At 38.9% G+C, this 20914-nt stretch overlaps 2 protein-coding genes and 1 pseudogene across 6 annotated transcripts in view; 1 reads left to right on the top strand and 2 right to left on the bottom strand.

Annotated features, from left to right (window-relative positions):
* The window catches only part of PTGER2 (prostaglandin E receptor 2), a 188891-nt gene extending 186298 nt beyond the window's left edge, over positions 1 to 2593 (top strand). The window contains exon 5 of the transcript XR_014148475.1: positions 2470 to 2593. The gene's annotated coding sequence lies outside the window, so the exon portion shown is untranslated. The remainder of the gene's footprint in view (positions 1 to 2469) is intronic.
* TXNDC16 (thioredoxin domain containing 16) overlaps positions 1 to 20914 on the bottom strand; it is a 110058-nt gene that overhangs the window by 52261 nt on the left and 36883 nt on the right. For all 5 annotated transcript variants that reach the window (XM_081830501.1, XM_081830504.1, XM_081830502.1 and 2 more), the window contains exons 7-8: positions 7831 to 7952; positions 2645 to 2735 (exon numbers count right to left, since the gene is read on the bottom strand). In XM_081830501.1, coding sequence (XP_081686627.1) covers positions 2645 to 2735; positions 7831 to 7952 — 213 coding nt within the window. The remainder of the gene's footprint in view (positions 1 to 2644; positions 2736 to 7830; positions 7953 to 20914) is intronic.
* LOC145723319 (leucine-rich repeat transmembrane neuronal protein 1-like) lies at positions 10049 to 16164 on the bottom strand (annotated as a pseudogene).

Here is a 20914-nt window from a genome sequence, read left to right as displayed (position 1 = left end):
TTTGAACTCTTAAACTCAAAGTACGTATCTTTTGAACTATTTAGGTTCTCATATAGTCACATATATTAAAAGGAAATAGTCACATATATTAAAAGTAAAGTACTGAAAGCAGGAGGACCCAGTTGAGGTTGGACATCATAACCTCTGAAATAATAAAGTAATTTTGGAAAGTAATTTAATCAGAGATCACTGGTTGTAGGTAACAGAAACCAAAAAGGTGGGGAGGGGGGCTTACTGGAAGTGTAGAACTACATATCACAGAACACAAGGAAAATTCAAGTAATTAGATCAGAGAATAAATGCATAGATCTGAACAGCAAGAGTTCAAGGGACCTTCGTTTTGCCATTAATACTTTTCAGTTCCCAACTCTCTTTATAAAGATAACTCTCCCTTCTTTACTTCTACATGGCCAAAATATTCCTATGAGCAAGAGAGCCAAAACCCTGTATAATCCCATTTCTCCATGCCCAATTCCAAGTTCCTGAGAGAGGGCATCTCATTTGCTCAGGTAAGCCAGTGGGCTGGTTGACCCCAGATCAGGTGGCCACCTCTGATCTGACTGACAGTAATATGTATGGTGTGAGGGGGTAACATCCTTGGCCTATACACAGATTCTTTAAGAGGGGAGTATGGGAGGGGCGCCTGGGTGGCTCAGTTGGTTAAGCGACTGCCTTCGGCTCAGGTCATGATCCTGGAGTCCCGGGATCGAGTCCCGCATCGGGCTCCCTGCTCGGCGGGGAGTCTGCTTCTCCCTCTGACCTTCTTCCCTCTCGTGCTCTCTGTTTCTCATTCTCTCTCTCAAATAAATAAATAAAATCTTTTTAAAAAAAAAAAAAGAGGGGAGTATGGGGAGGTCACAGAAAGTACTGGTGTCTCCACAGCACGCCACCTCTTATACTACCTATCCTATACACCCTCCTTAACCGACATATGATTTCAAACAAATTCAGGCCATGTAATGATTAATATACTAGACTTTATCCAGTGTCATAGCTCCAGCAACTGGAATAGTGCCTAGCACATAGAGGGCATTCAATAAATATTTGTTAAATAAAAGAATGAACAAATGAAAGAAAAGATGCATTCACCTCTCCCCCATTAGAAGACAACCCAAAGTCCTAGCCAACTACTTCATCCAGAAGTCATGCCATAGGATTATAGTACTCTGAATGCACAGTCCCTCCCTGTCATATCAGGTCTAAGTATGACTCCTTACCATCTTGCTATCCATGAATAAATGAGTACTGAAACATATCCAATGTATGTATCAAATACTCAAAAGTATACCAAAAAAAAAAAGAGTAACTGGACATTTTAGAATTCTCATTTTAAAAATAGGGGAAAGCAAAAACCCTTCCAGAACGTGACCATGTTTAGCCATAGATCAGAATATGCTATGTATATAGTATAGCTTGCTGAACAGATTTTGTAAGATAAATGATAGGACCTACGTATTGCTAATAAATAAATACTCTTCTGTGTTTTAAGCATGTCATCTTTATTTGCAACTATTCATCACCTGAAAAATAAGTACATAAAAAAAAGTACAAACAATTGACCGTCAGCAAAACTGCAGGGCTACCATAGAATTGCCATGAGATGAGAATAATCAGGCTTCCCCCATTCTGGGATGGGAAACTGGCAGTCTACGTTGGGAGTAGCAAAGCAGCTGCCTAAACCACTGCTTATCATATCCTGAGACTCAGTGACTTAAGGCAAAGCTTTGCAGTACTGTCAGCAGAAGTCCCAAATTGTTAAAAATATTAATTTTTATACAAACAGTAATCATACATCAAACTTTTCTTTAATTCATTAATGAGGGAATCAGCAGAATGACAGTTCAATCAGAAGAGATGAATGAGAAAAGAAATGCTCAATGGGGATCCTGCTTCTCTCTCTCCCTCTGCCTCTCCCCCTGCTTGTGCTTACTCTCTCTCTCTCCTTCTGATAAATGAATAAATAAAACCTTTAAACAAACAAACAAGCTCTTGCATGGTATAAAAAGTTCACACAATCACCATTTTGTCTTGCTTTGTATTAATTTTCTTGAAGAGCATTTTGAGGCAAAGTCTTTAAAATACACACTGGTTATTCCCTGTGTTCTACAAGCACCAAAGGAAAGAAAAACTTCAACTCTAGGTTGCCCAGGTAAAAAGTCAAAAGAAGGCCTCTACCTGAAATTGTAAGCTAAAAACTAGACAAGAAAAATAAACATTTAAAACATTCTGCTCAAAAACTGTACTTAAATACATTTAAGACTAGCCTAACAAAGTAACTTACAGAACTCTCAGGAAGAACTTCTGGAGCTTAGTTATGAAAGCTGTTATTTTATCACCTATCTGATCACTGTGGGAGATCTATTCCTAAAATACACTTGGCCACTCGTGGGATCACATATTGTGCTTATCCATATTGTCTTTATTCACCTTAGCCTAACATCATCTCTGCATATTTAAATTCATTTTCAGACTGTAGAATGGTAGACAATAATAATGAAGGGGATTTCCAGTTTCATTTATATATTCCCATCTGCTTACAATTCCTCTCGGGTAAGTCAATGATGTGAGAGTCTGATGGAGATGTTGAATAAGTAATGTGAAAGAAGCAAACTTAAAACTGTTGACATATGCCTCTTGTACATACCCAATACTTTCCAAAAGGGCAGTTTCCGTGGTTAGGACAAACTGGTACGTAGTCCCATACACAAAAGCAGCTTCCATGACTGCTCTGTGCTCTGAAGAGGAGACAAGACAGTTGGGAGACACAAGAAGTTAGTTTGTGTGACTCTCTTCTGAATATTGCCCTACACTGTTTTAGGCTCTATTATAAAGAAAAATTCCTGGTAGGGATCCCAGTCGGGAAAATGCAGGCAGTTAAAGAAATTAAGAGTTAACAGGAAATAGAAATGAGTTATACTTGAAAATATAACATATGACAAATCTGTGACAGTTTCTTCCTCGTAGTAGGGGAGAGTCTCTACAGAGACTATGCATCCACCATCCAATTTTTATATGTTATATTTTATCTATGTGTATGCCTGCGTATTGTTTCTGGCTTGGTTTTCTTTTAATCAAACTTATCCTTATACATAGTTTAAAAAGAAACAATTCTACAAAACATATTAAGAAAAACAATTTCTCCCCCCCCGCCCCGCCCACCTCCACCCCATTTCCAATTCCCAAGGGACAGCTGCTTCCAATTCTTTTACTGTTTCTTTTGGTATTTACCTCCAAGTCTTTAAATGACATTCTTACACTCTTATTTCCTGATTTTTTAAAGTGTTATTAATATTATCTATTGACTTCCCACTATGGCAGATGATAACTTAGCTCTTTCCCAAAACCTCACTCCACAAACATGCACACTTCTATCCCCTCAATGATCCCAATACAGTTCTAATTTTTATTAGCTCAATTATCTGTATTTACATTGTCATAACTCAGTGTATACTATTTACAAGTGAGCCATAGAGTGCAAAATGAACGTTTCTCCTTTTTTGAGCAACTTTTTCACCAGTTATAACTTTTTAATTTGTTTAAATTTATTTCTAATTTATTTCTAAATTCTTCCACTACTGGCTAATGCTCTCAATACTTCAAATAGATCAGCACACTAGCAGTTCCCTCTTCTTATAGACATTTCTGGAGAGCCTACTGATTTACTGCATTACGGACTCCTGCGACTGGGCCTGCTGCAGAGCTTCTATCTTGGGAACTCACTACTCACTTCATCATCATCCTGGGAATTCTCTTACTCTTTCTCCTTTGTTGGGTCCTTTGTCCTGTTATCCACATCCTCTTGACTGATTTGCTCCCTTGCTCCCATTCTCTAGCACCTTCTTGTGAGAGGATATATGAAATACACATATTTTGTGACCTTACGCTTCTGAAAGTGTCTTTATTCTATATTGTAACTAATTGTAGTTGTCTGCATATTGAATTCTACGTTCAAGTCATTTCCCCTGAGAATTCTGAAAGCATTGCTCCATTTTCTTCAGTTTCTAGGGCTGCAACTGAGAAGTCCAATGCGATTCTGATTCTTGATCCTTTAACTGTATACTCTTTCTTTCTGGAAGCTTTTCGAACAGTGTTTGTTCCCAATATTCTGCACCTGCAAAATGAGATGCTTTGGTGTGGCTCTACATTCATCCATTATGCTGGGATTCAGTGAACCCTTTCAATTCGGAAGCTCAAATCCTTTAGTCCTGGGAAATTTTCTCAAACTATTTACTTGAAGCATCTCTTCCTTTCCATTTTATTTTATTTTCCCTTTTCTCCTCACTGCCATTTCTAGGCAGTCATCTTCCTCACCCCCACTGAATCTTCTACCATGCGAGTCAAGTGTCATCAGAGTATTCCACTCACCATTCTGCCTTGGAGTCATCTACCACCCCAGCCAGAAACAACCCCCTTCATTCCACAAAAATTATTTAGCTTCTGTCACATTGTCATTCTCTCCAATACTATTTCCTCATAATCCTTGGTGATTTTATTATCCTCATAGATGATACTTGCCAATCCTAGCCTCTCAGTCTTTGGTCCTCTCTAGAGACTCCAGTGATCTCTCTTCAAGTCTACCTTAACCACCCGCTGCTATGGTCCCACACCAGGCCTTATAATTACCAATCACTTGCAAACCCCTCCAAAATCTCAAAGTCTAGCATTCCCCCAACCCCTTCCTTCCATAAACACACGCACCCTTCCATCTCCAGTAACTCTGTCTAGCACATAATCCCCCAGGAACTACAGTCTTATCGTTTTCACTGTCCTCCACTCCTTCAGGTTTTCTCTTCCTTCTTAGCCCAGCTTACATTCCATGATCAGTCTTTATAATCACTCCCTTATCTGGCTAAAATGCAATCCAGGTTAAGTCAGATACTCTGCTTATTCTGTACTAAGTAAACATGGCTGCAGGGGGAAAAAAAACCAAAAACCTATTAGCATCACCACACTAATGATCTCACTTTATATATTTTTAAAAGATTTTATTTATTTATTTATTTATTTGAGAGAGAGAGAGAGAGAACACAAGCAGGGGAAAGGGCAGAGGGAGAGGATCTTAAGCAGACTCCTCACTTACACAGGGCACAATCCCACCACCCTGAGATCATGACCTGAGCCAAATCAAGAGTCCGACACTTAACCTACTGGGCCACCCAGGCACCCCATGATCTCACTTTAGATTACTGATATCAAATATTATTGCTGCCTGGCAACCATTCTTTTTTTTTTTTAAGATTTTATTTATTTATTTTAGAGAGAGAGAGAGCACAAGCTGGGGGTATGGGACAAAGGGAGGGGGAGAGAGAATCTTAAGCAGACTCCCCACTCATGGCGGAGCCCCACACAGTGCTCGATCTCAGGACCCTGAGACCATGACCTGAGCTGAAATCAAGAGTCAGACACTTAACAAGCACCAACCATTCTTTATTTTCAGGCCTTCTAAAACAACTATTTCATCTCTTCTCTCTTCAAACTATCTGATGATTTTATTTTTATTTCACTGAGAAAACATAGCCAATTACAAAAGCAAAACCAAAAAAAATTCCACAAGCATATTTATCTGCCCACTTAACAAAACTGATGCTCATATTCTCTGTCTTCCCTCCATTTACCATAGATGAATTTTCTGTGCTTCCAGCAAAGAACCACACCTCCCCTCATTCACTAGATTTCATCGCTTCTTGTTGACTCAAAGATGTTGTTCCAGTAATTCTCCCAGCTTTTTCCTCCATGCTGTAGTTTATGCTTTCTACTGGATCTTTCTTGTCAACATACAAATACACTTCTTAAGAAATTCTTCACTTGACCTACATACTCTTCCAGTCACTGCCCATTTTCCTCCTTCCCTTAACAGCAAAATTTCTCTAATGAGTCTCCATATTCACAGTCCCCAGTTGCTCTCTACCTAGTCTCTTGTACCCCTATCAGGCATTTACCCCACTTTACAGAAACTGTGCTTGTCAAGGTCACCAAAAAATTCCATAGTGCTAAGCATAATTAGGCCAATTGGCAGCTCTTACCCTAATTAACCTTTCAGCATCATTTGACACAACCGTTCCTATCTCTTCCTTAAAACCCTATCTTCACTTTGCTTACAGGATATTCCTACCACACAGTCCATTCCTCCTGTCTCTTTATTCCATCTCACTTCAGTGACCTGTAGATGTTGACAGATCTGAACAGTTCAGTCTTCTCTTTCCCATCTAGCATCACTCACTTTGTGATCTCTTCTGGTCTCACAGCTTTATCCCCCAAATTTATAGCCCTAGTCTGTATCTCCACCATCAAATGCGGACTCATAGCATCCAACTACCTTGCTGACATATCTCCAAAGATGTCTACGGGGTATTTCACAAGTATGATGTCCAAATGTGAATTCCAGAGCTTCCTCTCCAAACTGTCTATTTTCAATCTACCCCACCTCAGTTATCAGCAATTTCACCTTTCAAGTAACTCAAGCTAAAACCCCAGAGCTACCATGGTCTGTGCTATTTCTCTCTCACTCCACATCTAATATGTCAGCAAATTCAGTTAGTCCTACAACCAAAATACTGGCTGAGTTCAAATTTATTGCCACCTCCACTAACACCCTGATCCAAGCCACCCACCATCATCTCATCTCTCACCTCCCTTATTGCAATAACTTCCTAATTTTCCTTCCTTATTCTACTATTCCTCCTTCCAGCCTATTCCAAACACAGAAGTCAGACTGATCCTGTTAAAATACAAATCAGGGAGTTCTGGTTCCACTGTAGCAAGGTAAACTCTCTCTAGCTCATCCTTCTCATTGACGACAATTACAAACTATGTACAATAACCTGAGAACCCTGTAAAGTAAACAAAAACAGGCTAATTGTAGAGCATTATTTTACAAGTATATTAAATTTGTGGCATGCTATGTAGCCATCAAGCTTTATGTTTATTTTTTTTAAAGATTTTATTTATTTATTTATTTGACAGAGAGACAGACAGAGAGAGAACACAAGCAGGGGGAGCAGCAGAGGGAGAGGGAGATGCAGGCTCTCTGATGAGCAGGGAGCCCAATGCAGGGCTTGATCCCGGGACCCTGGGATCATGACCTGAGCTAAAGGTAGATGCTTAACCGCTGAGCCATTCAGGTATCCCAAGCTTTATGTTTATAAAAATTGTGATTTCCAGTAAGTGATTTTATTTCATAGAGCATATACCATTTTAAAAATATCTTTAACATTTTATATTAACATGATCAAGTTAAACCCATTAACAAATGAAAGTCCTGAAATCATAACAATAATTTGTTCATAAGATGCTTATAAACTTCTTTACTACAAAATTACGTAATTTTACATATTACAGCTCAAGGTGATGCTGTCAAAATTATATATTTTTTTAAATCAGGAAAAAGTCATAAATAGCAAATGTTAAAATAAAACAGAAAACCATTGTCAATATTATCAAATACTGTAAACTACTATACCAGGTACCATGAGGACCATAAGGAAATAAAAATAGTAACTAACGCTTATAGGACACTCCTATACATCAGGAACTATTTTAATTATTTGAATTCATTTGGTCCTCACAATAACACTAAGAAGTAGGCATAGTTATTTTCACCATTTTATTGATTAGGAAACTAAAGTTACATAAGTTGTGCAAGGTCATAGTGTAAGTCATGGGGGCAGGGCATCTAACTAGGCAATCTGGCTATAGGGTTTTTGTTCAATCACATTACTAAGCTGTCTGCTTAAAGAAAGAAAACTTAATGGTAAGGATGCTATTTTAAGTCCTTCAACATACGCAGACAAGTGCAGAGGCACAACAAAGATTAAGAGAAAAGTTAAATACCTGGCGTTCCAATGGCTCTTACATAGGAGAATGTAATGTTGGCTTTTCCTTTCAGAGCATTTTCTATGTTCTGAAGGTCTTCCAGAGTGGTAATATATTTTACTTCATTAAAAAGAAGAGCACTGAAATAAACAGAGATGTTATTGGTAGAAGAACCTGATACGTAGTTATTTAATATGTATTTTCAGTAAGTTAAAGAACCTAATCAAAAAGAGAAACTTAACTCTTTTGAACAAATTATCAGTAGTAAGAACCTAAGCACTTTTTAAAAAGATTTTATTTATTTGAGAGAGAGAGAGAGCATGTCTGAGCACAAGCAGGTGGAGGGGAAGAGGGAGAGGGAGAAACAGACTCACTGCTGAGCAGGGAGCCTGATGCGGGGCTCAATCCCAGGACCCTGGGATCATGACCTGAACCCAAGGCAGACGCTCAACCAACTGAGCCCACCCAGGCACCCCAGAACCTAAGCATTTTAATACTGAATTAAAATCACTCTCTCAATCATTTGTCTATACCTGAGAACATCAGACAGGAACAGTTGCGAGAAATGGTGCTCCTTCTCCATCACAACTACCTTAATGTATTTAAGTTGTATTCACTAATATCCTACTTTGGCCCAATAATCCCGTAAACATCTCTCAGCCTTGAACATATTTGAACCCTTTACACGTCTAAACTGAAAGCTCTTTTCCACAGCATACAAGGCTCTGCATGACCTACTTCTCCAACTCCATTTTGTTTTACCATTTCTCATGTCTACCATACTTTAGGCACACCTCAAGGCCTTTGCACACACAGTTCTCTTTGCTGAAAACTACTCTCTCTGCTCCTTCTCATGTATCTGGTCTTAGTTTAAACATCACTGCCTCAGAGAAACCTACCCTGTTGGTCCTCTGTAATTAGGTCTGTAGCATTTTTCTCTTTAATTTCACACTATTTGATCCTTTGTAGCACTTATCACAATTTGTAATTGCTTATATATTTATTTACTTGTTTATGCCTGCATCTTTTATTAAAACTGTTACCTTCCTGAGTCAGGACCTTGCATATTTTAATCACTATAATAACTTAGAATAGAGCCTAGTACATTCTAAGCAATCAATATTTGTTGAATGAATGAAAGAAAAAGCAGGGTAGGAATTATTTATTCCCATTCATTTGAAGAAATGCAAATCCAAAACATGGAATTGAGGAGCCAGGAACAGAACATAAAACAGGTCTCTTCGTTCCTAATTCAGTGATCTTTCCACCTGACCATAATTCTTCCAGATCATCTTTTCAATGTGTAGATCAGACTAATTAATCATATTTCTTCATCCAAAAGAATTTCCTTTTTAAATTTTCTACTTCTATATAAATTATCTATCCCTAACAGCTCATCCCACTTAACCCTCCACATGCATGTGTGTGTGTATGTGTGTGTGTATGTGTATTTTTTAGGCTAAACTTCAAGGATTTTTTTTTTTTAAAGATTTTATTTATTTATTTGACAGAGAGAGACACAGCGAGAGAGGGAACACAAGCAGGGGGAGTGGGAGAGGGAGAAGCAGGCTCCCCGCAGAGCAGGGAGCCCGATGCGGGACTCGATCCCAGGACCCTGGGATCATGACCTGAGCTGAAGGCAGTCGCTTAACTAACTGAGCCACCCAGGCGCCCATAAACTTCAAGGATTTTTTTTTTTTAAAGATTTTATTTATTTATTTGAGACAGAGAGAATGAGAGACAGAGAGCATGAGAGGGAGGAGGGTCAGAGGGAGAAGCAGACTCCCTGCTGAGCAGGGAGCCTGATGCGGGACTCGATCCTGGGACTCCAGGATCATGACCTGAGCCGAAGGCAGTCGCTTAACCAACTGAGCCACCCAGGCGCCCCAAACTTCAAGGATTTTTAAAAACTGTTCCAAGTCCATATACTTAAATAATCAAACTGTCTCCAATAAATTAGTCAACCATAGTTTCCTTTTATGGAAAACACGGCACTTTCTGAGAATACAACAGTTCTCAAACTTTTTGGTCTCAGGATCCTTTGTACCTTTAAAAATCACTGAACTCCTCAAAGAGCTTTTGTTTATGTAGGTTACCTCTATTTGTAGTTACCAAAATAGAAATTAAAACAGCAATTTAAAAATATTTGTTAATTCTTTAATAATAAACACCACTGCATATTAACACTCTATTTAAAAATAACTAAATTTTCCAAAACAAAAGAAAAATTTGGTGATAAGAGTGGCATTGTTTTATATTTTTGCAAATCTCTTTACTATTTGGGCTAAATAGAAGACAGCTGGATTCTCATATCTGTGTCTTCACTCAATCTGTTGTGACATCACACAACACATCATATAGCCTCTGGAAACTGAATTCATAAGAGAATGAAAATGAAAAAGGCAAATAAGGTCTTAGTATTATTATAAAACTATTGTGACTTAATGGATACCCTGAAATAGGTGCCCTAAATTACACTGGCTTACATATTTACCTATACATTATAGATTTCTTCAATTTTTTTTGAAGAAATGTAAAACTTAATCTTCTGTAATTCCCAGGGCTCTTTAAAAGAAATATTTACTGAGCAGTACTATTTGCTAGATATTTTCACGTGTTTTCATTTAAATCCTCAATGGTATTATTTAAATATTTTTTTGGTAAAAACTGTGCTATTTTATTTTAAACATATCGTTTACAAAAAAAAAATAAATAAAATAAAAAAAAAATCAATGATTGCTACCTTTTTACACTCTCAGATTCCTTAATATGGACAGACCTTCCTGTTGAAATATCCCCTTACAGTTTCAGTCAAGGAGTGTATCATGACCACCAGGGCTCCCTCCATGTGGTTTAGTTTGTAATCAACATAGTATTCCTGGGCAGACATGGCAGCCATCTGATGCATGGGCCATTTCTGCTTTTGCTTCCTGCACTGCGTGACAAAGCACTATCTGAGCTGCCTGAAGCTGGCTAGGAAACACTTTCAGGAGACAGAGAGCACCAGGACCACGATGAGGCAGGAGAAGATGAGGGCCATGGTGCCTGTGACCACCTTGTGGATCTGCATGGTGTTATCAGCATGCTTTCTGGGGGGAGAGCCATAGTAGCCAGCTCCTACGTGCCATCGAGCTGCCCCTCCCTGCTGTCAGCAAGTATGGTGGCCGGACTGGCTGGGAGCCCAGGTCACTGTGGTTGTGACGGCCCAGAGCAGATGGCCGCTGTGGACTTGGCCCCAACCTCAAAGAGGCAGAAGGTGCACACGGCATCTAGGATGTCTTTGCCCTGCACGTACTCCCGACTGGCACACTGCGATTTGTCACCATAGCACCCCTGGAAGCTGTGGAGCCATGAGGCCAGGCCGCACACATTGCGTCCACAGTTCCATAGGTTCCTGGCCAGGATGATGCTCATCAATGACTTCCAAGAGTTGAGGATCCAGGGCTCGATGTAGATGAGGCGGTTGGAGTCCAGCTGCAGAGACCGCAGGTGCGGCAAGGTCTCAAATACATGGGGCTCCATGTATTTGATCTTATTGCCCAACAGGTCCATTTTCTCCAAGTTCCAAACCCAGTCCAGTGAACTAGCCACAATGGCCACCTTGTCCCTCTTCAGGCAGAGGGAGTGTAGGGAGATGAGGCATGGGAGGTGGGCGAAGTTCACTTTGACCAAGTCGGTGTGTTCCAGGTGCAGCTCAGTGAGACTGAACAAGTCAGCAAAAGAGTTGCATGCCAGACTCCAGCTGACTGTATCTGATCTAAATATTCTTTATTATACACACATGGAACAACCTGAGGGATTATGTAACCTGTCCAGATCAGAGTGGTAGTCACAGGTAGAGCTGAGATTCAAATCCAGGTCTTCTGACACTGAGGCCAGAACTTTCTAAACTATGTTTAGTACTGACCACTCATAAATGGGAAACCAGGTGAAAAGGGAGGCAACTAATGAATGGCAGGGGAGTCTCGGTGGCAACCTGGGTTGTTTGTTGCTTATACATTTTGGCTAACCTGTCCAGAATTACCCTTGAAATATTTCAGTCCAGAGGGAGAGGACATCTAGTGAACTTAATTGGACTAGCACGTAAATTCTAGGCTTGGAAATTACATCTGCCCATTTATCTTTATTGCTCTAGCAGATCTAATCCACTTGCTTCAAAAATCCTATCTGGGAGTACAAATCTCCCTAACCTTGTTTCTCAGTAAAACTGGCAAATATAGGGGCGCCTGGGTGGCTCAGTCAGTTAAGCGGCTGCTTTTGGCTCAGGTCATGATCCCAGGGCCCTGGGATGGAGTCCCGCATTGGGCTCCCTGCTCTGCGGGGAGCCTGCTTCTCCCTCTCCATCTGCCTGCTTCTTTGCCTACTTGTGCTCTCTCTCTCTCTGTCAAATAAATAAATAGAATCTTTAAAAAAAAAAAAACTGGCAAATATAAATTAACAAAAGCCAACGTTTGGGGGGCACCTACCACATGTCAGGCATAGTACAAAGCACTCCACGGTAGTGGCAATTTTATCAGTCTGGGGACTGCCCAGCTCTGAACTCTCTTTTGCTTTGGGGATTTCCGGTTTTCTATGTCTTCACAGTGGGCAGAGCCCAAATCCCCCCACGAAAGCTAATAATATCATAAATTTGCTCTTCTAGGCTCCCTGCTGCAAGGCACGGCCATATGACCCAGAATCACTTGCCTGACATTCTGGATCAGGAGCCAGTGATGTAAAGAATAAGGGACAGTACAGAATTATTTCAAGAAGCAGTAGAGCAATAGTCAGCTTTAAAAGCAGGAGTGACAACAGTGTCAATGACAGCCCAGCACAGGTGAGGCAAGCTGTCGCATCTGACACTCAGCACTAATGCAGCCGTCGCTCCCAGACTAGTTGTGGGTCATGCTTTTGACTCTAATTTAGAACCGTATTAACTCTGAGTCCAGTTCTCCAGTCCTTCTAGCAAGCCTGAGATTTCCTATATCCACTCCAAATCCTTTTCTGCTTAAGCCAGTCAGACCCAGATTTTGAGGCTTTTAAAACTAAAAACACTCAGAAATGCACTCAGTCTTGCTTAATTTTCATAGCAACCATCTGAGATCAGTACTATCATTAACTCCATTTTAGAGATAAGGTCACGGGGCTCTCTTAGAGAGGTTACCTTGCCTAATGTCCCAAAGCTCATTAAGTAGTCATTATCCATGAGGTAATAATAACCAAAACTAATGACATTCATAATCTAATGACCTCCGTGATTGTTCCCAGTGGCTTCCTAGCTTTAACACATTTTTAATGTTAATTTCTAGAATATGGGGACATGCAGGGATCTCTAGGATCCATTCACAAGCCTGTGCTCCTTCACTCTAGTCACAAAGAGGAGAACTCCTGACAGAAATGGGTAAAAGGAAAAGCCTGTCTTGGCATTTTCTTGTTTAATGATGGGGTGAAACAGTCTGGAGCTGCTCTGACCTTGGAAGCTCTTCCCGCCCCAGAAAGGCCTTCCTTTTCTTTGGCATGCTTTTCCTGAGACCCTCCTATCAAAACTATAATATGGCCCAGAACTGAACCGGTGCCAAAAAAAAAAAAAAAAAGCAAGGAAGGAAAGGAAGAAACTGAAGAGTCTACTTGATCCTGCTTTTGGAGCAGCAGGCCGTTCAGCCTTTTTTCAGAAAAAAAAAAAAGACTATTTTTACATTAGGTTTGGGTCATTATTCCTAAAAAAAAAACCAGTAAAAAGGAAATGTTACCTTCTATTTTGCCATACCAAATCCTTATTAAAAAAAAAAATTTTTTTTTTTTTAAAAGAAAGAAAGAAAAAAAGGGAAGGGGAAGGAGGAAAAACAACACTGGGAGAGGAACAAATTACTTTTATCTAAATTAATTACATTGTGACTGGGCAGATCCATGTATAAAATGAAATATCCCAAAATATTTATTAAGCATTTTCTAAATTAATACAGTTAAAATAACAAACAGAAGCCACCTCTGAAATATAAATGGAGAGTACAAGTAATAACAAATTCACAAATACACAAATACGGGTCTTATCCTTTTTGTCGTATATTGTATATTCTATTAGCTTACTCCTTATAAAACTGTATCACCAGAAACAATCTTGCAGGCTTGTAACATGAAAGGATTTCTGCTTCTCCCATTTTTAACAACCAAAGAGTGAAGCTTCCAAATTCACTCATCCATCAATCCAATATTTTATGAACACCTAATACATGTCATGCATAGTGCTATGCACTGGTATAAGGACTTGGTATAAAAGGGCACCGTATGGGGAAATAATCACTTCTACCAGTTAACATAGAGCTGTGAGGAATTCAAATCCAAGAAAGTAATTTTTTATTACAATTTCCCAGTAAAAAGTATGTCACTATCAAACAGGAACCCACCTGACAATACTGTGCACTAACAAACTTGACACAGATAAAAGAACAAGCAACAGCCAAACCTATTAAGACAGGACCAGCATGGGTGCAGTTTAGGATCTTAGAGGAAGACACTTCTAAGAGTAGCTTTTTCCAGAGGTTCTATAATAACGTCACCTTAAGACTTAATAGCCTGGCTTGGCAATAATGTATTAAAGGACAAAATATTAGCAGAAATTATGATAGTTGAAAATAACTCCCCTAATATTTGAAGTTCATATTTTAATAAGTAGTATGTTAATTTAAAGGGAAAGAAACCACTTTGTGACAAAACACTGTCACAAGAATACCAAGTACCACATTTTAATGAAGAGTTCATGAGCTTTCATTGTTTCTTATAGTCCTGTATAATCTTTCCTTTTGCATCATTTGATGGCGTTTAGGAATCAACAATGACTATAAGGATGGTCCTTCTTTGCAACTGCTACCTCACTGCAAATATCACAGCAACTATCACAGCATGAACTCGCATGAACTCACTTCTGTTAGCGCTGTGTGTGAAACAGAACATCTGAATTTGGATTCCTTTTTTTTTTTTTCTTAATTGCAAAAGGAGACTTCCTGCATTTACACAGAAAAAAGCAACTAACACTCACAGAGTACTGGCTAAAACCCACAATTTATTTTCACAGGCATTACCTTATTTGATCTTCACAACAATCTCATGAGGTTGCAATCGTAACATTTAAAAATGAGGAAAACCAGAAAAGATAAATTGCTCAGATCACACTATGGAAAATCAGGAATGGGGACTCAAATCCTCAGTAAATCCTGACTTCTTCATATATCATACAACTTTCCAATCCACATTTGAGATTATAGTGCCTTAATCTCCTATCCTCTACCTGACCTGCCTCACACTGGTTAGATATATGATATTCTCAATCAACAAATAAAGATTAGTTGCTATTTTAACTCTCTTTTTCTAAATATCACCCTTTTTCATCCAGAAGCTGGGAATAAAATTTTCCTTATATGGTTATCAAACCACTCAATTCCACCAGTTTTAACTATGTATATTTTAGAAAACAGGGCTAAGAACTTTTAGACTATAAATCCCAATTCTCAATTTAAATTTTATTTATTTTGCAAATTGGTAACAATTTCCATATGGTTCAAAACACAAGGTACGTTTGTATTGAAGAGTTGAGTCTACCTATACGCCTTCCCCCAATCCCAGCTTCCCCATTCCCTTCCTGTAAACCAATATTATCAGTTTCCTGTGAACCTTGAATATGTACACCATATACATATAAGCCATAAACATGTACTTATATGTGTCTCTGTTACAAGACAATGCTCCCTGGATTTCTCAGTGTTCCTACACAGTCCAAGTCTCCTACAGATGAAACCTAGCATGACATAACATTGGAGGTCTCCTCTGCACCTTCTAAGCTTGCCTCCTTTCTCTGAAGCCACAAGCTCCCATTCAAGGAGCAATAAAACCTTTCCTATCCTCCCTGAAGCCAAAGGTTAAATTTAGGAGCAGAGATCTTCTCCTGCCCCAGAGAGGATCTGTTTACTTTCAGAGAAAAAAAATAAGCTGAGCAACCACTCTACCTCTAGAAAGAAAGATTAGATGTGTCAGCTCTTATAGAAGCTCAGAGATTCATGGGCCCCTGGGTGGCTCAGTTGGTTAAATGTCTGCCTTCGGCTCAGGTCATGATCCCAGGATTCTGGGATCGAGCCCCACATCAGGGCTCCCTGCTCAGCGGAAAGCCTGCTTCTACTTCTCCCTCTGCTGCTCCCCCTGCTTGTGCTCTCTCGAGCTCTCTCAAAAAAATAAATAAAATCTAATAAAAAAAAGAAGCTCAGAGAGTCATAATTTCAGAGTTCTCCTTCTCCAAATCTCGCTATAAGTCCAGGTGTAAGCATATGGCTCTCACCTTGTTGCTCTATGGAGAACCAGGTAAGGAGGACCTAGTACTACCATGCTACCCTAGCTGCTGTCACTGCTCTGTGGTCTGACTTCTGATTCACAGCCCTAGTGTTTCTGCAATTATATATACAAGTAGGGTAACATCAGAGACCCTTCAGAGATCTAGACTTAATACATGCCATCTTACATACATGGTGCTGTGCTACTCTCTAAAACACTTGGTTTATTTCACTTAATATATCCTGAAATATCAATGCAAGGAAAAAAAATTTTCTGAGAGTGAGCAAACACCCATGCACGCTCATGTGTGCCTGCACACACATGTGCACAAGTAGGGGTGGGGGAGAGGGAGAGAGAGAATCTTAAGGAGGCTCCACACCCAGCACAGAGCCGAGCATCGGGCTCGACCCTGAGATCATGACCTGGAGCCAAAATCAATAGTCAGAGGCTTAACTGACTGAGCCACCCAGGCGCCCCAATGTAGGAAAATTTTAATAGACCAATATGTCAGTATATTTTTAATCAATGATATTTTAGGAGTATTTTAAATATCTTACCAAAAAACACTACTTAACTGGCCATAACGGTCCAAAAATAGATAAAGCTTACCCTAACTTTATATGTATTATTCTATTCTTAGATTTTTACTAACTTAATCTTTCTCCTAAACACAATTTTCCTATATTCAGAGAATAAAAGTTAGCTAAAACCTTGATCTTTTCTGTTGCCAAAGAAGCAAAGTTCAAATATAATTGCAGATCGCTGATCTCAATGAAAACATTCTACATAAAGAACAAATTCAAATGCTTTGAAGAAAAAAGTAACAGCATGGGTTTACACATTTTTAAAAAGCAAGCCAAATAAAGCAATATAAATATTCTCAAATGCAAGTTTTGAGTATATATACAAGTATTTTGAGAAATATAAAAACAATATAATCTACAAATATTTTTTCTTCTTGATTACAAGGCTAAGAAGTGGATTTGAGTCACAAATAACTGACAAATTAATTGAAATTAACATATTTGAATAAATGCCGGTAAGCTTTGGCTCATCAGTTTATTGCCTAATAAAATGCTTAACTTAAACTTAGAAGAATTATTTATATATAACTATATACCTCCTATATAATATACTTACATATATAGATATATATATACACACAGATATAGCTCATATATATATTTAGTATCAGATAATGGTGTCTTAGAAAAAAAGACAAAGCTCTTATATATATATTAATATCAAATAACAGTGTCTTACGAAAAAAACTTAAGGATATAAACAAAAATAAATAACTATTTAGCTCTAGGAAATGGGATTATGAAGAATTTTAGGTGGGCTTTTCATGGCTTTCTATATTTTTCATGCATTCTACAATAAAGGTATTATTACTGTAATCTAACTAGTTTGTTTTTCCAGTCTTCTTTAAAATAATAAAAATTCAGTAAGGTCAAAGGACATAAACTTAATACATATAATTATACATTATACTTCTATCTTTCCCATACACATATATTATACATACATATACACACATAAAATATTAATATGTGTATGCTAGGAGACAATGAAAGAAAAGAACCCATTTATAATAGAAACTAAAGAGATAAAATACCTAGCAATATATTTAAGTGTCCAGTCATAAATGATGAAAGCATTAAAACTCTACTGGAGGTCACAAAAGAAAAGCTGAACAAATGGAAAGACATCAGGTCTGGGATGGAAAGATTCATTATAAAGATGTCAATTGTCCCTAAAAACAAATTTATAAATTTAATGCCAGTAGGATTTAGTCAGGGAGGGGGAGAAAGTGGACAAGCTAATTTTAAATGTCATATGTAAACAAAACGAACAAGCAATTCTGAAAACAGAAATATGAAGGGGCTGGACCTTCATATTATAAAGCCTCAATAATTAAAGCAACGGTACTAGTATGTATGTATATATATACACATGAGAGTTTAGTATAAAAGGTAATGTCTTGAATAGTAAAGAGATTCACTAACCTCAGTTGTACTGAGACAACTGTGTAGCTACCTGGCTAGTATAGAGCTAAATCCATCCCTATACTAGTTAAATTCCAAACATCAAAGCTTTATGTTTAAAACTGAAACCACACAAATAGAGTCTCATCTTTGACAAAGGAGAAAAAGCAATTTAATGAAGAAAGGATAGCTAAAACAACTGGACATCCACATGCAAACAAATGAAATTAGACACCGGCTTTACACTTTCACAAGAGTAACTCAAATGAATCATATATCTAAATGTAAAACATACAAACTTCTATAAAACTTATAGAAGATAATATAGAAGAAAATCTTGGTGACCTCGGATTTGGCAATGAATTTTTGGATACAACACTGAAAGTACAATCCATAAAGAAAAAATTGTTAAGCTGGACTTCATTATTATTATTAAAAACTCCTGCTTTGTCAAAGACACTGTTAAGAGAATGAAAAAAAGCCAAGCCTGGGACAGAATATTTGCAACATGTCTAATAAAGAATTTGTATTCAAGATACACAAAAGAACTCTTAAATGGTGTTGGGAAAACTGGATAGCTACATGCAAAAGAATAAAACTGGACCACTATATTATACCATGTACCAAAATAAAATGGATTAAAGACCTGGAATGTAAGACCTGGAACATAAAATTCCTGGAAGAAAACATAGGCAGTAAGCTCTTTCATATCTGTCTTAGCAATATTTTTTTGGACAGCAAAAAGCAAAACAAGCTAAAACAAACAAATGGGAGTATACCAAACTAAAAAGCTTTTACACAGCGAAGAAAATCATAAGGAAAAGACAACCTCTTGAATGGAAGAAGATATTAGCAAATTGTACATCCAATAAGGAGTTAGGAGGCAGAGCAAAATGGCAGAGGAGTAGGAGACCTGGATTTCCTCTGGTCTCAGGAATTCAACTGGATAGGGATCAAAACATTCTGAACACCTACAAACTCAACAGGAGATCGAAGGAAAGAATAGCAACAACTCTCTGAACAGAAAAGCAACCACTTTCTGGAACACAGGACGTGCGGAGAAGTGAATCGGAGGTGATATTCGGCAGGATAGATGGCGGGGGAGGGGGCCTCCATCAGTCACTTCTGGCAAGTGATAGAGCCGCGGAGCACAAAATTGGAACTTTTAGAAGTCGGCTCCACTGAGGGACATTGTTCCAGTGGCTAAGCGGGGGGGTAAAACCCTCATGGGACAGTGTGGTCTCAGGACCCTTGGGGTCACAGAAAGACCGGGGGTGCCTGAGTGCGGCAGAGCTCCCAGGTATCAGAGCAGGGAAGCCGGCTGCAGAGACGGAGCCGAGGAGAGGCCTCTCAGCTCGGGGCTGCCATAAACCGTGATCCGTGGCACAGTCGGGCCACTGCTCCTCCAGCAGGGACCCAACAAGTGGCAGATCTGGGGAGACTCCCCTTCCTCCCCCGGGAGGAGCGGCACGGGAGCGCACCGCAGGGATCTGCTGGGTTTGGAGACCAAACCGAGTCGGGTGCCAGAGATAGAAATGCTCTGTCACAGGCCGGGTGAGCACAGAGTGTGGCCGGAGACCGGGGAGACGGGAGCGACTGACTGCTTTTCTCTGGGGGCTCACTGAGGAGTGGGGCCCCAAGTTCTCGGCTCCTCCGGGGCAGAGACTGGGAGGCCCCCATTTTCACTCTCATCCTCCAAAGCTGTAGGGAAAGCGTGCAGGGAACAAAAGCTCCCGAGAGCAAATCCGAGCAGATTACCTAGCCCAGACCGGGCAAGGGTGGGGCAATTCCGCCTCCAGCAAAGGCATTTGGGAACCACAGCCAACAGGCCCTTCCCCCAGAAGATCAGCGAGAACAGCCAGCCAAGACCAAGTTTACCGATCAATGAGAATGGCAGAACTCCAGCGCTAGGGGAATAATGCACATAGAATCCATGGCTTTTTTACCATGATTCTTTAGTCTTTCAAAGTTAATTTTTTTTAACTGTCTTTTTTTTTTTTAATTTTTCTTTTTCCCTTTTTCAACCAACATCTTATCAATCTCCTTTTTAAAAAACATTTTTATTTTTCATTTTTAGAGTCATATTCTATACCTTCATAGTAGTTACCCTTATTTTTGGCGTATATATATAAGATATTCTCTCTTTAAAATTTTGAGACAGTTTCTTCTAACAGATCAAAATATACCCTAAATCTCTAGTGTATGGTTTTGTTCTACTCTCCTGACTGATCACATTCTCTCCCTCCTTTTTTTTTTAAAATCCTCTTCTTTCTTTTTTCAAACAACTTATCAATTCTTTTTCTAAAATTTTTTACAATTTTCATCTTTACAATCATATTCCACCCCTTCATCATATCAACCCTTATTTTTTGTACATATATAAGTTTTCTTTCTTTAAAATTTTGGGAGGCACTATCTTCTAACAGACCAAAATACACCCAAAATCTAGTGTGTGGCACTGATCTATGCACCAACCTGATCATATTTGATCATATTCTGTTTTTTTGTTTGTTTTGTTCTGTTTTTGTTTGTTTTTATCTTTTTCTTTTTTTTTTCTTTTTCTTTTTCCTTTCTTTCCCTTTCTTTTCCCCCAGCTTCAGGTCTTTTCTGATTTTTTTAGAGTATATTTTCTGGGGACGTTGTTACCCTGTTAGCCCATTTTGTTCTCTCATTAATCTATTCTCCTCTAGACAAAATGACAAGATGGAAAAAATCACCTCAACAAAAAGAACAAGAGATAGTACCTACTGCCAGGGACCTACTCAATACGGACATTAGTACGATGTCGGATCTAGAGTTCAGAATCATCACTTTAA

Source organism: Leptonychotes weddellii, chromosome 9 (assembly GCF_054177405.1).
Source record: "Leptonychotes weddellii isolate Sample4059 chromosome 9, ASM5417740v2, whole genome shotgun sequence".
In the NCBI taxonomy this organism is placed as follows: Eukaryota; Metazoa; Chordata; class Mammalia; order Carnivora; family Phocidae; genus Leptonychotes; species Leptonychotes weddellii.
This window is presented reverse-complemented; position numbering and strand designations above follow the sequence as displayed.